This window comes from Nesoenas mayeri, assembly GCF_963082525.1.
Source record: "Nesoenas mayeri genome assembly, chromosome: 3".
NCBI lineage: Eukaryota > Metazoa > Chordata > Aves > Columbiformes > Columbidae > Nesoenas > Nesoenas mayeri.
In genome coordinates this window covers 57,140,801-57,158,686 of record NC_137544.1, presented here as the reverse complement: position 1 = coordinate 57,158,686, position 17,886 = coordinate 57,140,801, and the positions used below count along the sequence as shown (strand labels likewise).

At 36.4% G+C, this 17,886-nt stretch overlaps 1 protein-coding gene across 2 annotated transcripts in view; it reads right to left on the bottom strand.

Annotated features, from left to right (window-relative positions):
• LAMA2 (laminin subunit alpha 2) overlaps positions 1 to 17,886 on the bottom strand; it is a gene marked incomplete at its 5' end in the record, with an annotated part of 356,160 nt that overhangs the window by 47,702 nt on the left and 290,572 nt on the right. For both annotated transcript variants that reach the window (XM_080342611.1, XM_080342610.1), the window contains 4 exons: positions 1,722 to 1,876; positions 4,554 to 4,736; positions 7,972 to 8,088; positions 16,387 to 16,489. In XM_080342611.1, the coding sequence (XP_080198737.1) occupies positions 1,722 to 1,876; positions 4,554 to 4,736; positions 7,972 to 8,088; positions 16,387 to 16,489 (558 nt within the window). The remainder of the gene's footprint in view (positions 1 to 1,721; positions 1,877 to 4,553; positions 4,737 to 7,971; positions 8,089 to 16,386; positions 16,490 to 17,886) is intronic.

Sequence of the window (17,886 nt, the reverse complement as noted above, 5' to 3'; positions counted from 1 at the left end):
CATAGACATAATGACAGTACAATTGTATTTCAATTCTAGCTGGACATGTTTTAGGGTAGGGGCACATAATGGTATCACCTTATGCTTAGGGCAAACTTAGTCAGAAAGGAGATCCATTATATGACCCAACTCACTATTTCCCCATCTCAGAAATGCTAAACAGCAGTTAAGTACTTCAAAGCCTTCAGATAGAAGATGAATGTAACAAAACCATATCACCACCATAGCCTGTTGTGGTTTAACCTGAGCTAGCAATACAACCACCATAGCTGCTCATTCACTCCCCCAAGTCCCCCAATAGGGCAGAAAATCAAAAAGGAAGGGAGAAACTTGGATTGAGATACACACAGTTTAATAAAATAACAAAATATTAATACACTACTAGCAAATATATATATATATATATATATATATATACACACAATAGAAATTAAAGATACTCAAGGTAATTTCCCCATGAACTCCATCCACACTAAGCAACCAGTCCCAGGAAGTGATATCCCCATCCTGAACAGCCAATCCAAACGAGAGAAAAGAAAGGAAAAAGGCAGAAAAGCACAGAGGCCTCTGCAAAATGGTAAAAAGCCGAGTTAAATGTCCCAACCGAAACTCCCCTGGCTGCAACCCAGAGGGAGAGAGAGAAAGAGAGGAAAAAGCAGAAGGCCCAACTCTCCTTAAATATGAAGCATGATGCTAATGGGCTGGAATACTCTCACTGATCAGTCTGGATGTCAGTCAAGCTCTGCCCCATCTCTGCCCCCCTTCCTTGATGCCTCGCACCTGTGGGCAGAGTGCTCAGAACATCCTTGGCTCTCAGAAGAGCTATTAAAAACATTAACTCTGTGCTGGGGTGTTATTTCTTGTTCTCAAACTAAGTCCAAATAATGAGCGTGTTAGCTATGAAAAAGAAAAGTTTCTAATTGCATGAAGAAAATTAACCCATTGTCAGTGAAACCAGCACACCCGTCTTTCTATCGCAGGCAAATTTCATTGAGTATATGGAATACACTTCTTCCCCAGGATCCTATTTTTTGTAGATTCATTTTTTTTAACCAATTTTCAGGAGGTTTTCTAAATTACTGTCTTAAAGAATTTTTTTCCTTCACTGCACTAGGTCACATGCTGAATAACCTTGCTGTTAACCAGCTGATCCTCAAGTTTAGAGTACTACTGAGTCAGGGAGATGGACTCCAAACCCATTAAATGGACTAGAAATACTTTCTTGACTCAAGTTTGAGTCCTCAGAACTGTTACTGAATGAAGAAAGTCAAGAATATAGGAAAAGAAAATACACTCAGCAATTTCAGTGAGTTTGAGATGGTGTCATTCTCAGGTAATGTAAGTTCTATGAAATGAAATCAGGGGCTTAATATCAGTGCTGAGGCAAAAAAATACATTTTTATTTTCAGAAAAGATCAATGATGTTGTGACTCTTCTGCTGTACTATCATTCACCATACTTCTTAAATAATAACATTTCTAGATACATTCCTACATATGCTATCCATTTAACAAGGACAAGTTTTAAACGAAGAAACAAGATACAAAAGTGAAAAATATCAGAATACTCTCTTTTCATCTGAGAAATTATACTACATTATTTGCTTTCTTTACACATGTTTACAGTTAGAAAGAATTCACCCTGCAGAAAAGAAATAGAAAAGTAGAAAATAAAAACCAATCAATACTCAAAAGGTCATCTTAGTGAGAAAGAAGGCTTACCGAATTGGCTTGCTTCCGAGCTTGGTTTATCAGCTCTTTTATCTGAGAAATGTTTTTCCCTAAGTTATCCTGCAGTTCTTTGATTGGCTTGATTTTATCTAGCAGGCGATCTGCTTCCTTTTCTAGGGTTTTAATACTGGAATCTGCATCAGCAACTTCACAAGAAAGAACAGGGTAGAGTTTTAGAGAATAGTGTCAGAGAATAATTATACATTGCAATAATAAAATCCAAGAAAATTCTGCATACACAATAGGCAGGCAATTGTATATGCTACTATGAGGTACACACAGACCGGGAAGCTACCTGAAGAATTTAAGAATATTTAGAATCAAGTTAAAGTAGCAACAGTAGCAAATGCAGGCATTAAAGAAGGATTTTGAAACAGCAACTATGCTTCAGGTCAGCGTGATACTAATGGAAAATATTTCCTGTAGCAAAATACACTTATGAATGAAATATTTCCTTTTTTTTTTTTTTTTTTACATTTATTTTTATTTTTAACACTAAATTGAAGAAAAATGCTAGATAATTGAAAAATGGTTAGTTTTTATTAGTAATTTCTAAAACAGGGTTAGAATTAACTTGAAGTTAATTCTTGAATTAACTACAATGGCCACAACTAGAAAATGGCTTTATTCTGGTCACAAGCTTAAAATTCTCTATGTGTACTGAAAGCAGATTAAAAACCAGTGGCAGTAAACTGCAGATATTTAATTTTTTCAGGTAAATTTAATAATTTCACAAGGATATATTTTCTCTATATTTAAGTTTCAAATGACTTTGTTGCCTCTAGACAAACAATGAGTGAACAATGCCCTCTCTTCGACAATTCATCAGCAGAGCTAAGGATGAGGGTATGGGTTTGTGTGAATGACATAGAAAGGGACAAACCTGCATTTACCAGAATAATGTACACTGAATGGCAGTAACAATAACAGCAACAATAATAATAATAGTTGTTATTATTATTAGATAAAGCATGAAAGTTTGGATATCTAGTTTTTGAATAGTCACCCAGACACTCATACCAAACCTTCAAGATGCTTCTTAAGGTTTCACAGAAGTGAAACTCATTACCAAGTCATTTTATTTTGGAGCCTTCAAAAAGAAACTATTTAACTTTTCAGTGAATGTGAAATGTAGAGCACCATGCAGAAGCTGTGGTGGTAAGCAGCAAATCATCATTTACTGGAAAAGGCACAATAAAAGCAGTAAGAAAGAAAACGTACGTACTGATTTCTGCAGGCAAGATATGGAGTCAAAGAAGAGAAAAAGCAGAAGACAACATAAGACAATGTTTTGAAGATGTAAACACAAATGTAAAGTAAATTAAGGGAAAGGATTAGCCTAGAAAAAAATTATTACCTTCTCTATTTTGCGCAGGTGTATAATGAGAACTCAGAGCCTGAATTTTGACATACATGACAGGCCATGTCTATTTTAGCATGTAGTTGTGAGTATCATAATACACACTACATAGATTTGGAGTTGTCTACTCTGCATTTACTTTAATCTCAGTCCATAATCTGAGTATCCATTAGCAGTTGGAGAATGGTAAAAATGTGCTTCTGAATAACATCTTCCAGTTAAATTTCATCTGACATGAAACAGTTTGCAAGTGTTAATACCACCCACCCAGTGAGAACCAAATAATAGTGACTGTGGAAAATCAAGAGATTAACTTCTACATTACTGCTTCTAATTTCAAATAAAATGCTAACATACACATTGTCTTAGAATAATTGGTCTGGGACAGGTGGACTAGTCTAGACCCAGCAGTGCCAAGAAATGACTGCTTTTAAGCCACTTTTCAGCTGTTCATCACCACACTGCCACAGGTCATTACCTCATAGATCTGCTTGTTCCATAACCTGTCGTAATCTAACTGTGCTATTTCAATCAATAACTACTTTTCATATTCTCTAAACTCCTATGGATCAGTCTGCCTGATGGGGATTACACCCTGGGCTCATACGCGTATCTCAGTTGATGAGGGATCAGGAACTTGCAGTAGATGGGCAGTGACAAACAGCCACTGCGATTAACTTCCTTCACTGGTACAGCTACGATTTGAATAGAATATTTATCCACAGAATGAGAATGACAATGTCCTAAACCGAATGTGTTCAGGTGACCCGCTTCATCAAGCTGATGACAATCTGGGGAGCCCAGGTTAGCTGTGTAATCAGTCCTTCAGTAATTTTGTAAAGACACTCTGGTTATGTTGTCAGCCCTGGCTGTATACTCCTATACATTATGTTCTAGTAATCTACCATAAAATGTGTTGTAATTTAGAATGAAATCTTATCCATCATAACCAAAGTGAAAATGCTAAAAAAATCTGTAACATTTGATAACAGAATTTACTGTAAAACAAAAAAAAAAAAAAACAAAAAACCCCAAAGATACAAAAAAAAATTCCTAAAATCTCCTTTTTCTCTTTCTTAAAGTATCGTACCCAAAACAGTAATGTATATGAAAGAAGTCATGCATTTTTCCCAGAACTGATTATCTGACTGACTGAAGACAGGGTTAGTGTGTGGAATTTTGCTTGAATCAAGGGGTGGATTGTTGACTATTTGCTTCCTCTGCATGTTGGTCCTGATAACATTATTTTTTTTCCAACTAATAGCATGAGTCCTTAAGATTTAAAATTATTTTTTATATAAGGTCCAGAAAATAGACGTGATAGAGATTCATTTAATCCCAGCATACTGTAGTAATGCTATGTGAGTGAAATTTTGGAGTGCCTCTGTTTCATTTTGAGATGTGAAATTAAAACCACAAACTGAAAAAAAAATCACCACCAAACAAGTCAAAAAAGATCTTACTGGTTTTGACAGGATCTTTCACAACAGCATTTGTTTTTGCCACGTCGTCTGCAAGTTTACTGTAGTTGTTTCTCAGGCCCAGGAGATTCTGGTTGAGGTCTCTAATCTGGGCCAGGACATCATTTGCAGTATCGTTGGCTTCTCTTGCTTTGTCCTTGGCTGCCTGTACCTTTATAGCTGTATCTGTAGGTAGAAAACAATAATGAAATAATGGCCTAGAGTACAGAAGTTTCCTTCACACATCTTAAGAATAAAGTTGGGTCAAAATTCTATCATCCTAAATTGTGTTGTGTAGTTCCTTGAGTGCTCCTACTTCACATGTAGTAAGACATTACTAATTGTAAGCATGGATTGCACGGTCTAGCCCTTTATGTCTTTTTTTTTGACCTGAAATACACCTGAAGAAGAGAAATGCTCCAGCTCCATTTGTATGTAAAGGACAAATCATTTTTGTTAGGTAAATTTTTGTGCAATTTTGTTGTTGCTGTTGACTCACTGGTTAACCTCTGATCAAGTGTCAGATATAATATTTGATACTTATAATAGAAATAGGACTTTCAATGTTCTGATGTATAGAGTACAGAAATCTAACTCCATGTGGTTCAGCTGAAACTGTGACAAAAAAAATTGTGAATGGGAACACCAAGGGTTCATTGACTGAATTAATCACATACATCCAAAGACATCCTTGGTGACCTTGAGCAAAACAATTAGTCTACTACTGTCCCACCTCTCTGCCTACAAAATGGAAATGAATGTTCCATTTTTGTGGTGAAAACATTCAAGCCTGGAATGTTTTTTATTCTGCTGTTGATAAATGATAAAACAGACAGCTGGGTATTCTAGTAGGTATTTATCCAAACAGCTCAGGTGCTGTTGCCATGCTGGGATTACATCACATGATGAGCCAGGAGCACAGGTTGTGCTGGGCAAGGGAGCTGGCCAAGTTTCCAAATCCCCACAGATGGGAGGAATTGAGCAAGCAGTAAATGTTGTGGTAGATTCTCCAGCATGCAAGGGAACCTATGTGAACTCCCACTCTGCCACCACATTACCACGGAGTCAGGGGACTCACAGGAACCTGCTTTGCCACCAGCTTTCTTTGAAACTGTTCATGGAGTAGCTTTCCCCTTGTGTTCTCCAAGGTATCCTCCTGTCCCTCAGTCACATGAGAATTTTGGAGTGCAGCTCAGAAGTTTAGACACCTCTGAAACAAACACTTTTCATACTGACTGGGGCTTCCTGTGGTAGTCCGTGAAGTCAACAGATTGAGTTACAGTAGTGATGAAAGCACAGGAGGTTGTGTTTTCTTTCCATGTCTGACTAACAGATAGTTGATAAGAGTTAGTTTATAACAACATTGCGTGAAGCAGGTTGCACATTTCTATGACTGTGAAGACATGGGAAACATTGACATTTTCTCCATTTCAAGGGATCAACAGTATAGGTCCTTCTCCATCTGTGGAACATCTGATGCAAACAAGCCTGAAGACTGGAAAGCACATGATGCTTCCTAAGGCCATAGAGAATTTGTGGGTTTGTGCTGCATATTGGAGAGTTACATGAGCCTTTTTACTTTCTTGAGTAAATATATATTATACCTGGGCTCTAAACAACCCCACACTTACATCTGAAGTTTTGAAGCCTCCAAAATACAATAGCACCTTGAAAATACAACTGAACCTTTAATAAATCATTATCATCATCAATACTGACAAGTGAAAGAACAGAGAGTTCTGATTGCCTTTTTCACTTCCTTTTTTCATCATGTCTAAGCATCTCTTTTTGAGGCCATTATTAAAGGTCATGTATCTTTCTGGTGAGTGAAAGTTGGTGGTACTCTGTTACTTCTCCGTGTTGGTCAAACAAATTGTATTTATTTTTAGCCACAGTTTAAATTATGCCTATTGCTGCACATGTGGGTCCTTGTCCTAAGGTAATCTACCCATCTATCCCATTTTGAATCTTTCTGCTTTTATTTGGATATTGGTATAACATGGAGACAAGAATTATTTAAGCTGCTCTCTGCTTTCTTGAAACCTTGAAGAACAAGATATATGACAGGGTCATTTTCTCTCCCACTCTCATTGTTTATTTCCCTGTTGGACAACTAATTTACTGCATTTTCTTATCCATGCAATTTATTTGCTCTGAATTTCATTCTTAAAACACATCCACCTGTTTATATGAATGTCCTTGTCCCAGAAGTGAGCACCCTGTAACTCTAATCTGACAGAAGCTTATTACATTACTAATGGTTGCATATTTCATATTTCTTGTTTCAGATTCAGTATTCTGTGTCCTAAGTTAACTGGCTTTAGGTCCATTGTGTTTGACTGAGACGTGTATCTGTGCACATTAAGAGAAACAGTCACGTGGTCAAAAACAGAGAAGTGGTATGAGCATGACATATTAAAACAATTTTTTGGGAATGCATGATTTCAAGGATCATCAAATCTAAACCAAAACTTTTCAGTGATCTGGAATCTTTAAGCCACAAAAATGTGCAAGATGAAAAGTAAGTAGTTTTTCATTCCAAGTTTTCATTTGCAGTCTGAACTTTCCAGACCATCACAAATCAGAAAGAATATAGAGACTTTCCTTAAGACATATCTTCAGTTTCTAAAGTGCTTCTTGGAGAGAAAAGTCATAGCAAATTACATTGCTAAAAAACTTTTTATTTTCTAAAACAAACATTCAGTTTATCATTGTTCATCACAATGTTGTAGCTCCCTGTCTCTCACTATCACAACATAGAGTAGCTAACATCCCAGAACTCTGGGATTTTAATGAGTATTACCAATTTTTTAGAAATCCTTTTGGCTATATAGAATTACAAGTGTGCATAGAATTTCAGAGTTCATTGAGGAAAATCTGTTCCAGTTCTAAGCAATTTACAGTCTAAAAAAGATATACACCACCAAACAGTGACTGGAAATGATACTGCAGCATAAAGCAATGAGAATATGGTAGAAAGGTAAGACAAAACACAGCAAATTTCATCCTATGTTTTCTGTAAGGTCAGTAAGTCTTCGTTCTTCTTGGGTTAAATTATACTAGTTAAATTATAATGCTTCGTCGAACAGTAGTTTCATAAAAAGTCTTTTCACATTTAAAGAAAATATTATTTGTCTCAGTATCGTAATTCTGGATATCTTAATTCTTTTCTTTCTGAAACCTTTTGCAAACTGCAGGAGCACGGTACCTTTTACCATGCCAAAATACAAACCAATACCAGGTATTAATTTTCATTTCAATTCTCTCTCACATTGCTCATTTTTGTCTTACTACAGTGTCCAATGGTCAAAGTGGACACAGTGTGGACACAGGCAAAGACTAAACAGACAGATGTTAAGCGATGGAAAGTGAAACAGAAGAAGAGGGATGAGTCAAGTGTTGCCGCACTTTTACAGCTTACCATTAGGAATGGCTGACAGCTTTCCAAAGGTTTCATTCAGAGCTCTCAGGAGAATGGAATTCTTCTCATCAGCATCTTTCAGCCTGTTACGCATGCTGTCCAGGTTATCCTCCTTTTCTATAAAAAGTGCACATAGTACAGAAGTTTTAACTCTATTTCTACCATCCTTTCTTTACACATAATTTAAAATGCGTAAGATGCATTGTGTAAATAAGGAAGTCCACTAAAAGTGTTTGTAGGGTTCACTGCTAATATTTTTCTTTAAGTTTTCTACTTCCATGGTATCTAAATGCTCAAGTTCCTTGCATGGATGTATATTTATCAAGCGTTTTCCTAAGGTGCACAGAGGAAAAAAAAAAAAAAGACAATCACAGATGGTATGATTTATGCAAATTCACACAACGACCCACTGATAGATTCAAGTGTGATGTTTAGTCATAGCTTGATTCCTAGATTAAGCTGCTGGTGAAATTTTCTTCTTCAGGGTGGTGTGTGGGATGAATGAGTTGAAGATAGAGTGAAAGAGGCGAGATAGATTAGGTCAGTTTAGTATTGCAATTAGACCGGCCAGAGCCCAATTCTCTTGGATTTTCTCAAAGATAACCAATGCTGACATAACATCTGAGGAAAACACGAGATCACCCTAGCACTGATCATCAATATGAGAATATACTACCAACAAGTTATTATGAAATAAACACACTAAAATTTGGAGGAAAAAGCCCACCTAGTAGATAAATCCCAAAGCTAAGAATTTGTTCAAACTGAAGAACTAATACAAATCAAAGGCACAGGTGTGTCATATTTGGTGCGTTACAGAGGAAACTGATGTTATCCTTTACAAGTAGGTTCCTATTCTTCAGCAGTTCCTTTGAATACAAATGATGGGGTTTTTTGGAAGAGTATTCAGCATAGCAATAATTTTTCAAACTCTCAAAAGTGAGATTCAAGCTAAGCTTTATGACTATTTAAACAGACATTATTTCAAAATTTAGAAATTAAGTTTGGCAGAGAAAATGTCAGTTAATGCTTAAACTACTGTCTTACAGGGCATTTTTTGTTATTTCTTAATATCAGTACGGAACTCTTTGGAACAGACAGCTGGTGATTTTTTACCTTTCAGGCATGCCCATCACTGTGCTTGATAGCATGGGAAAGGAGATAATTTCTAGAAACAGAGCTCAGGATACAAAGTATGACTGTGACCTCAGATATGTAGCAGGTTATTGAAAATAAACACCTATTTCTTGGGTACTTATCCAAGTAGATACTAAGACAGGAAAAAAGACTGGAGATTAGGTTTCTTGGTGAATTATAGTCCCATACTTGTCAAAAGCAAAAAGCATATCTCTTTTTATTAAGGGACAATATTTAGATGTATCATTGGTACTCCAGCAACTCCAACAGCATCAGGGCTGTAACCCTTTGGTGAGAGAATAAACAGAATAATGGATTAAAATGAAGGATTGTGGGTCACGTTCCACAAATTCTAAAATGTAAGGCTTCTAAAACTAGATGTGCAAAAAGCAATTTGTAATGAGAAAACAGATCAAACAGGATGTATATTACCTTCAAGAAATCATTAACTAAATTTTCCAAGACTACAGCATGAATGAAATAGTAGAATTTAAATGAGCATCATACTTTTGTTGTAAGATGCTTTGAAATGTCATTCAGGGAGAAGTCTATTTGCTTTAGTTAAATTAGAGCAACACACAGGACTGCAGGAGTGCCTGGAAGTGAGCCTTCATTCCTGCAAATTGCCCTGCAGAGGAACAGGACATTTGTGTGAACTGTAGGAGGCACAGTTAACAGTTAGGAAGACTCATATAGACTATAAAATTTTACTTCTCAAAAACATCTTTATTGTTAAATGACAGGTTTTGTCTCCACTGATGAATGAGGTTACTGGTAATGTGATGTTAAATTAGGCTGAACTCAGGAGATCCTGGTCTTAAATGCCCTGAGACTTTATCTGAGTTAATGTCTTGTTAAGCAGTAGTATCAACAAAACTGTTTTAATCTCCTTCATTTAATTCTGAAATTATGGTCTGCCTGATATTTCCTTGGTGTTTCTGGTAGCCTTTGGAATGTTAGTGTTTATGAAGTTTGAATTTTGGAGACATTTGATTCATTTCCAGTAGTAGTGTACTAACTTTGTTCCATAGTCTTCAGTTATATCTTTTTTCTCCTCTTTACACTGCCAGATCCAACATTATGGTAATCATGACCTGGTTATTTTTCTGATGAATCATGATTCCAGACTTCTGTTTTCAGCTTTGTAACCATAGCAGCAACTGACTTTTAGGGATTTTAATAAGGCAAGTTTCCCTAGAACTCCTGACACTGAATACTGAGACTTCACCTGTTTATGTTTTTTTTTTTTTTCTTTTAATCCCTCAAATTAATTTTAACTCTGTTTTTTAAAATATTACAATAATAAAGCCACAAGTAAGTGTTGCGAGGGAGAGTCTTACACAAAGACATGAGGAGATACTAAGGCCTATGTCAGCTTTTCAAGGAAATTGTTCATTTTGTCAAGTGATATTAATGTGAAGTTACATTTTGAAGTAACTTCCCATCCTGTAATCCAGGTGGTGTCTTCACTAACCACTGAGCTAATTTCATGTATGAATCACTAGCTGAACTGACCTTTCCCCATCCTTTACTTATTAGCATTTATGAAAAATGCTGGAGATATGATCTGAAGGCCTGAGATCCTCCAGTTAATCATAGAGGCTTGACAAAATACAAGCAGCTACAATCTAAGTTGCTCCAAACTACAGAGCTTCTCTGACTTGGAAGAGGTTAGTACGTCTGCACTGAAAGATGTCAGGCACTGTCAATCCATATTGAAGTGTAGGCTGAGGAGTATCCTGACAAATTTCCCTCAGTCCTGTTTCCACTTGATTAGCTCTGCCTGGAGATGTCATAGGATGCCAATCAATGCACTGTTTATTGTTCAAATCAACAAAACAATTCATGTATCACTGAAACTAAACTCTAAAGAGTAACCAGGATCCTGAAGGACTTTGGAGGTATGGGCCTTTAGGTTTTTTGGCTTGGACAACATGAATGAAGATTTTCAGTTTCCATTTCCATGGTTAAACACAGCATTACAGAACTAAGCATCATCCCTTTTTCCTCTAAGTGAATAAAATAAGTCAAATGGAAATAATCCCTACACTCATATGTTTCATTAATAATTCACTTAAGAACTTAGGTAACTACAATTTATATGCAGTGATCTATTTTTACAAGAGACAAGTATTTAGAAGTGTCAGTAGATCTGTGGCACTGGGTAATTACTGATGATGTGCAACCACTGCAGTGCTCATGGAAACAGACCTCTGCTGGTAGTATAACCAAATGCAGTTTTCCATGCGAAACTGCCCGTAGGGCTATGCTACCCAACACCTATGTCCACATCAGCATAAAGGTGGAAATCAATCTAGGAACAATAAATACAGCTGTTTTTATTGACTGAATACTGACAAATGAACTGGCAGTCACGCTCAACCCTTTCCGTTATCTGCTTTGCTTCTTTCAAAGAGCATTCTTGCTTCACCCAGTCTCATCCCAGAAAGAGGAAGATGGGTCACAAGCTATATATTTTTTTTCCCCCTAAAATAAAGCAAGACTTAGAAACCGGCACTAAGAAGAAACAGGGGAAAGAGATAAAACTAGAGCAATGCAGCTAATGGTGGTTAACTTTTTATAAAGACTACATTCAGCACTGGCTGCAGTTTTTGTATGTATGTTATGTTGGTCATCAAACTAATGCAACAATTTGCTGATTGCGATATGTCAGGTCAGCAAAAATACAAAGCAGAGGAGAATACACAAACAAGGGATTTAGCTGTGCCTATCATTTGGAAAATATTTTAGCTAAAAATATGCACATGTTGGCAGACAAGACAAGTCCCCCACAAGCTGTCAATTCTTAAGCAAAAGAAATGACATGAGCTAAATTTCAGTAGCCACTTGACAGCAGTCTCCAACTGAAGATGAGTTTATACATCTTATTTTCTATTTTCATTGATCAGCTTTGACAAAGACTGTATGTATTCCCAAATCTGCACTGAGGTATTTTTTTTTTTAAACAGGAAATTTTAAATTATAAGGAAGAAAAATTGCTGCTGGCAAACTGAAAACCCCTGAAGGCACAGAGAGAATGAAGCTGGCAGGCAGCAGCATCCACTCATTTGTAGCCAAAATTTCAGAACTCCTTCCTAGCCAGAGCACTACACACAGATTTTGCTTCTCCCACCAGGCTTCTTCCTTCTAACTTCTAACCCCACAAAGAGAAATTACTATATCACTATTTTAATAGCTTCTGTCAGAAGCTTTGCTTTGTAAGGACTGTTTCAGCACTTTTTGGTGGTAATATAAAACATTTCCATGATTAACAGCCATTTTATAACTAGGGTAATTGGCCACAAATCAGGGGAATGTCATAATGTCGCAAGAAATAACTCCCACCTCCATCACAGCCCTGCCTGAATTTCTGGAGTGTATATTAGTTGAGGGGCTTACGGGTCTTCATTACTTTAACTAATGTACTACCTGTAGTGCAGACAGACAGATTTTAAACTGATGATTACTTCTGTGTACCAGATCTTTATAGAGTACCCATCATCCATCCTGCACTTCCAGTCAAGACTCTGAACAGGGTGGCTTTGTAAGAATATAAAGAAAATAATGTTTTATTACTTTTACACTTGATTCTTACTTTCTATCCTAGAAACACCCAAGCAACTAGAGAGGATTATGCTCATAATACTAGTAATTTCACCCCTTTGGAGCAAAGAGGGGTGGGGAAAAAAGAAATCGGTCATTGCGCTTTATTCATCTGCATTCTGGGCACAATATTAACTGTTCTCTGTGGGTCACACTGTGGAGCATGGCCATGTTTTAGCAGATGCAAAAAGGCATACTGTGAAAAGTTCAGAATGTTTGTCTGTATGAAGCATTTTAGGTCTGAGATGTATCAGAAAGCATTAGGAAAGCTCCATCTCATTACCCTTCAGTATGGGGCAAGAACACAGACAAAGGTCTAATATGTGCTTTTTAAGCACCGGTCCCTGCTTGCATTAAGCTTCTTTTATGAATCTTTAGAGTGTTTAGACCTCTACTGCTGAATTATGAAACTGTGATCAATTCAGCTTCTCATTGGTGCAAAATGGGAGCATAACATACTTTTTACAAAAATCTCTGAAGTATTGAGGTTGTAACACATCTTTTCTTAGGGTTAAATTGGGCAGTCTTGTGGGCACATGGAATTGACACGTATCCAAGTATAGACACTGTTCTATTTGTCTTTGAAAACAGGGCCCTGTGCTCCCTGGAATACATGATTACTCTGTGATAGCTGCCTCGGGAACACACAAAGCTGCAGACTCCACTCTGTGGTATTTGGTCTACTCAGAGGAAGGGAAAAGGCAGCACCACCATTTTAGCATTTCTGAGCCACCAGCCATGGCAAACTTTAGTTTTTATTCCAGAAAGTGGCACTAGCAGCATCTCTATGCATTTTACTTCAGCCATGCTACTTAAATTGCCCACTGGCCTCCCCTTGTCATTTTGTCATATTCTGTAACATATTTACTGACACATGTCACTCCAGCCCTAAATCTGTACTGAATCTAGCAGTAAAGTCACAATAAAGAGCACCCTAATATAAATCAAAGATTTACAAGTAACTGCAGACATATTTTTTTTCTCAGAGCTGCTATAAGAAAATGATAATGTTTTAAACTTTTAGCATATGACAGTGAAATGTAATTAATGACCTTATGAAATATTATGCTTTATGACCTTATTAAACATTGTGTTTACTTCTTAGCTAGTTCTGCACTTGGAAATCCTAGAGCTGCCGAAACTAAATGAAAGTGTAGTTATAGCCAAAAGATGACTCTAAGTTGTATGGATCTTAACCTTCATGCTGTATGCTTCTCATAACTTATGTCACAGGAGGCCAACAAAATTTTGTATGTTAAAACCTGAAAAACTGGGCTGTTTAATAAAAATCTGTCTTTTTTCTAATAAAAAGTATTTTAACTACTCTAGTATGAATGTTCTGATGCATGACACAATGACTCTCTCAGCTTGATTTTCAGATCCTATGATGAGCAAAAAAATCATATCATATCATAGGTGTTTTCTTCTTGTCTTTATGTCTTCCAAGACCTAAATCTGTTTTCTCACATAGGTTTTCAGGTACTATGCTTTTCCCATCCTTGTGGTTAATTCCAGGTTAACTCTATTTTAGCTTCAGCCAATTGAATTAGATTAAACTATAATGTATCAAGTATGAAAACATTTTTCAAGAACTACAGTGACTGGACACAAGCTTCTCAAAATATACACAACGAAATTTCAAATTACAAAAGGGATGGGATTATAGTGTACTAATTTAGAATAAACCACACAGTTATCAATGTGAACATATTCTCTCAAGACTAATCAAAATATTACTCAGTATTTGGATGAAAGACCTTCAGAATAGTTGTATGGAGGACTCAGTTAGTTGATCCTCCTCTCAGACTTTACTATACGAGTGCACAAATGCTGAATGTTCCTAAGTTGCTTGCTTTGTCATATGTAAAAACAGAGCAATTAAAGCAGTAACATTTAACATTTTTCATAAAGGCAGACGTGTGAAACTCAGTGTTGGCCTATTTGAAAGTGGATAATTGTATCATGCTTATTTCTGCTCAGGTTTAGTTGAAATAAATTACTTTTTCAATTCCTTTCCAAGACTGCTGTGTAGAAAGAAGTGGAGTACCAATAAACAGATGCTTCATTAGTGCTGCAATAAGTATTTTCTTAGAGGATATATAAAACAATCTGTCTGGATAAAGATGCAAGAAATAAACCGCTTTTGGTTGCAATGATCAGACGATCATTGAATCACGGGCTCAGAACAGATGTCTGTCCAAAGATAATTTTTCTTTTTCTGACCAACAGTCATTCCTCATTGCTGTTTATTTAAGCTGTTTTCAAAGATTTTCAAAGGTCAAATCTCCCTAATCTCCTCAATACTCTATTCCAGTACTTCTGTATTTTAATTGGAAGGAAGATTTTCTTAACATGTGACTTGTATCAGTGCATTGAGATGTGTTAGTCCCATCTTCTTTGGAGAAACCTTGACATAACTGAAGAATATTAAGCCTCTACTCAACAGTCTTTTTCAGTCTACAAATTATAATTATTTCAATCTTTCTCCTTATCTTTCCTCTGACAGATGTCCAATCAGCCCTCATGATGTCTTCAGGACTCTCTGCAAAGCACCTCAGCTCTCATGAAGTTCCAGTGCTCAGGACTGTGGACAGTAATTATATAAAGCATTAGGAACCCTGAACAGAGTGGAAGCACTTTTTCATGTGTTTTGGAAATCCATGCTCTTATTCATGCCTTCCTCTGTGACATCTGCCTTTTCAACCTCTACCCAGCAGATGATCCATGTTTCTCTTTAGTCTCATTCTAGACAAGCGCAACCCAGAGAATTGCTCCTCATTTCTGCAGCTGATTATTCATGTGTGCATGAAACACCTCATGTGTGTCCATGCTGACTACTGCCCAACCTTCTTGCACTATGGCATTCACCAATAATACTCTCATTTATTGATGAGAAAATATTAAGGAGATTATAAGTACAGGCTGACATGAATTACCAGCTTCTACATCTCACCTAACAGCATAGTTCAAAACATTTTTTCCCCCAGTATTGAATACAAATTAAAGATGTTTGTTTTTTCACTGAGAAACCAAAGTATTTGGTTTGGAATCTACCAACTTTATGATTTGAGCTGCATTTAGCAATGTATTTATGCTTCAGGAACAAATAAATATTTTTTTTGTATGTGTGTGAAAATAATAATTTTTCTCTAGGGACATGTTTTTAGTTTCATTTTTTAAGAAACTGCTTAGCAATTCTCTGCCATTAATCTCTGTTGGGCAAACATCTCATCCTACCTCCCTATGCTTCCCTATTCTGGCACAATCCCATAAACATCCTGAAAAGATGTGGCATCTCTGACTGGCATTGCAAACAATTTAATGCTGGGCTGTTTTTTGCACTAATTTTCTGCTAGAGCATTTAGTAAATCAGAACCAGTATTTCCGTTGGCCTCTCTTCCTCACTTACTCTTGCCCTAACTGTAGTTAGCAAGAGAAGACCAAGGCTCCGTCCTTCTCAGCCTTCCTGTCCCACAGACAGAAGGGACAAGCATCCCTGAGTAATGCCTGGATCCAAAACAGGAGAATCTTTTTGCTGATACATTGGTCAGCTTCTAATCAGATAATGAATTCTTCTTCTTTTCTGCTGATATGGCTTCTTCATACTGGAAGCATAGCAGTCTCTCAACGTTTTTCTTGTATTTGATGGCCCTGAATGCCATATACTGCACATACCTTTAACATCATTTTCTAACATCCTGGCTTCATTAAGTACCCTGAAGCTTTTCTGAAGAGAGCTCTTGGCGCCATCCTTCAATGATCCTTGAGGACCAGATGTCTGTAGACAAACAAGCAGAGTCATACACACAGGAAAGTCTGAAGTCATAAAAAACATACAAACATGATCTAAGTGAACAGTCATTTGAACGTAAGAGCAAACATCAGTGTGCTCTGTATTATATCCCACTGCCGCTATATTGGTCTACAAGAGACAAAATTCTCTTATTAATTTCCTTTGTTTTTACAGAAAACCAGATATCCTTTGGAATTCCAGTGACAATTTTATAAAAATATAAACACCATGCAATACTGTATTTCTCCCTAACAGCAGCTACAGTACCTTTACAGGCAAGACTGGATCTGATGATCCAAATTCTAATATTGACAAGAGAGATACCTTTGTGGTTAAAATCAAGAATAGCAATTGCTAGGTCAGAAAAGAAAATATGATATATAAGAAATAGAGTTTTTAAAAAAGGGAAAACTGCAGTTAATCTGAAAGAGTGTTATTACTAAAAAGCCATCCTTCATCATATCGTGCTACTTGAAGATTTTTCTGTTGAAAACCATCCATCTGTATCTTCAGTCCAGAGATTGATCAATAGACAGAATGATTTTTCTAAATTAGATTAGTATTTTCAGTTGGTAGGAAATGCTCTAGGTTCTGAACCACTTACTGTTCAGTTTGTAAGGCTGAACTCAAGTCACAGGTTACACTGAATGCATTTCCTTGAGAATACTCCTGACTGACAGATAATGTTCTATATTAGTCATAGGTCATGGCCTTGTAACTAGTATGTAATTAAGCAGCAGCTACTTTTCATTTTTCAGGGTAGATACATATACTCAAAAAATTAACTGTGTGTCAATTAAATGACACAGTTATTATTGCTATTCATTATTTATATAATGAGCAAGCCCAGAGGTGATATTTCTCATACTACTGAATCATTGCTGTTTTTCAACGACACTGCAAAATGATATATTGAATTGCCCATTTCTTTTTCTTTTAAATATCTTAGGGAATGTTTTGAGTACTTTCAAAATTTAGAACCAAGTTTTTTGTTATGAGATCTCATGGAATATGTTGTTATGTCACAGAGATGTAGCTACTAAATATTCCTTGCATTCATATGGGATCTAAATGTATGCTTAGTTTTCATCATAAGCTAAGCCATTTTAGGAAATAAGGCCCACATGACTGCCATATTTCCAAGCTCACAAATACACAAATTCTTTTCAACATCAACAGAAAATATACATTCAAAAGATGAACAAAACGAGTTTCTTATAGAATTTATCATGTAATACAACTAGCATTGGTAACAGGAAAATACATATGAATCCAGAAAAAAAACAAAACAAAACAAAACCAGACTATCCAATTAAGCAAAAGACTGCTCCTGAACAAAGAATGTTTGGCCAGATTTTGTGGGAAACACACTTGTCAAATTA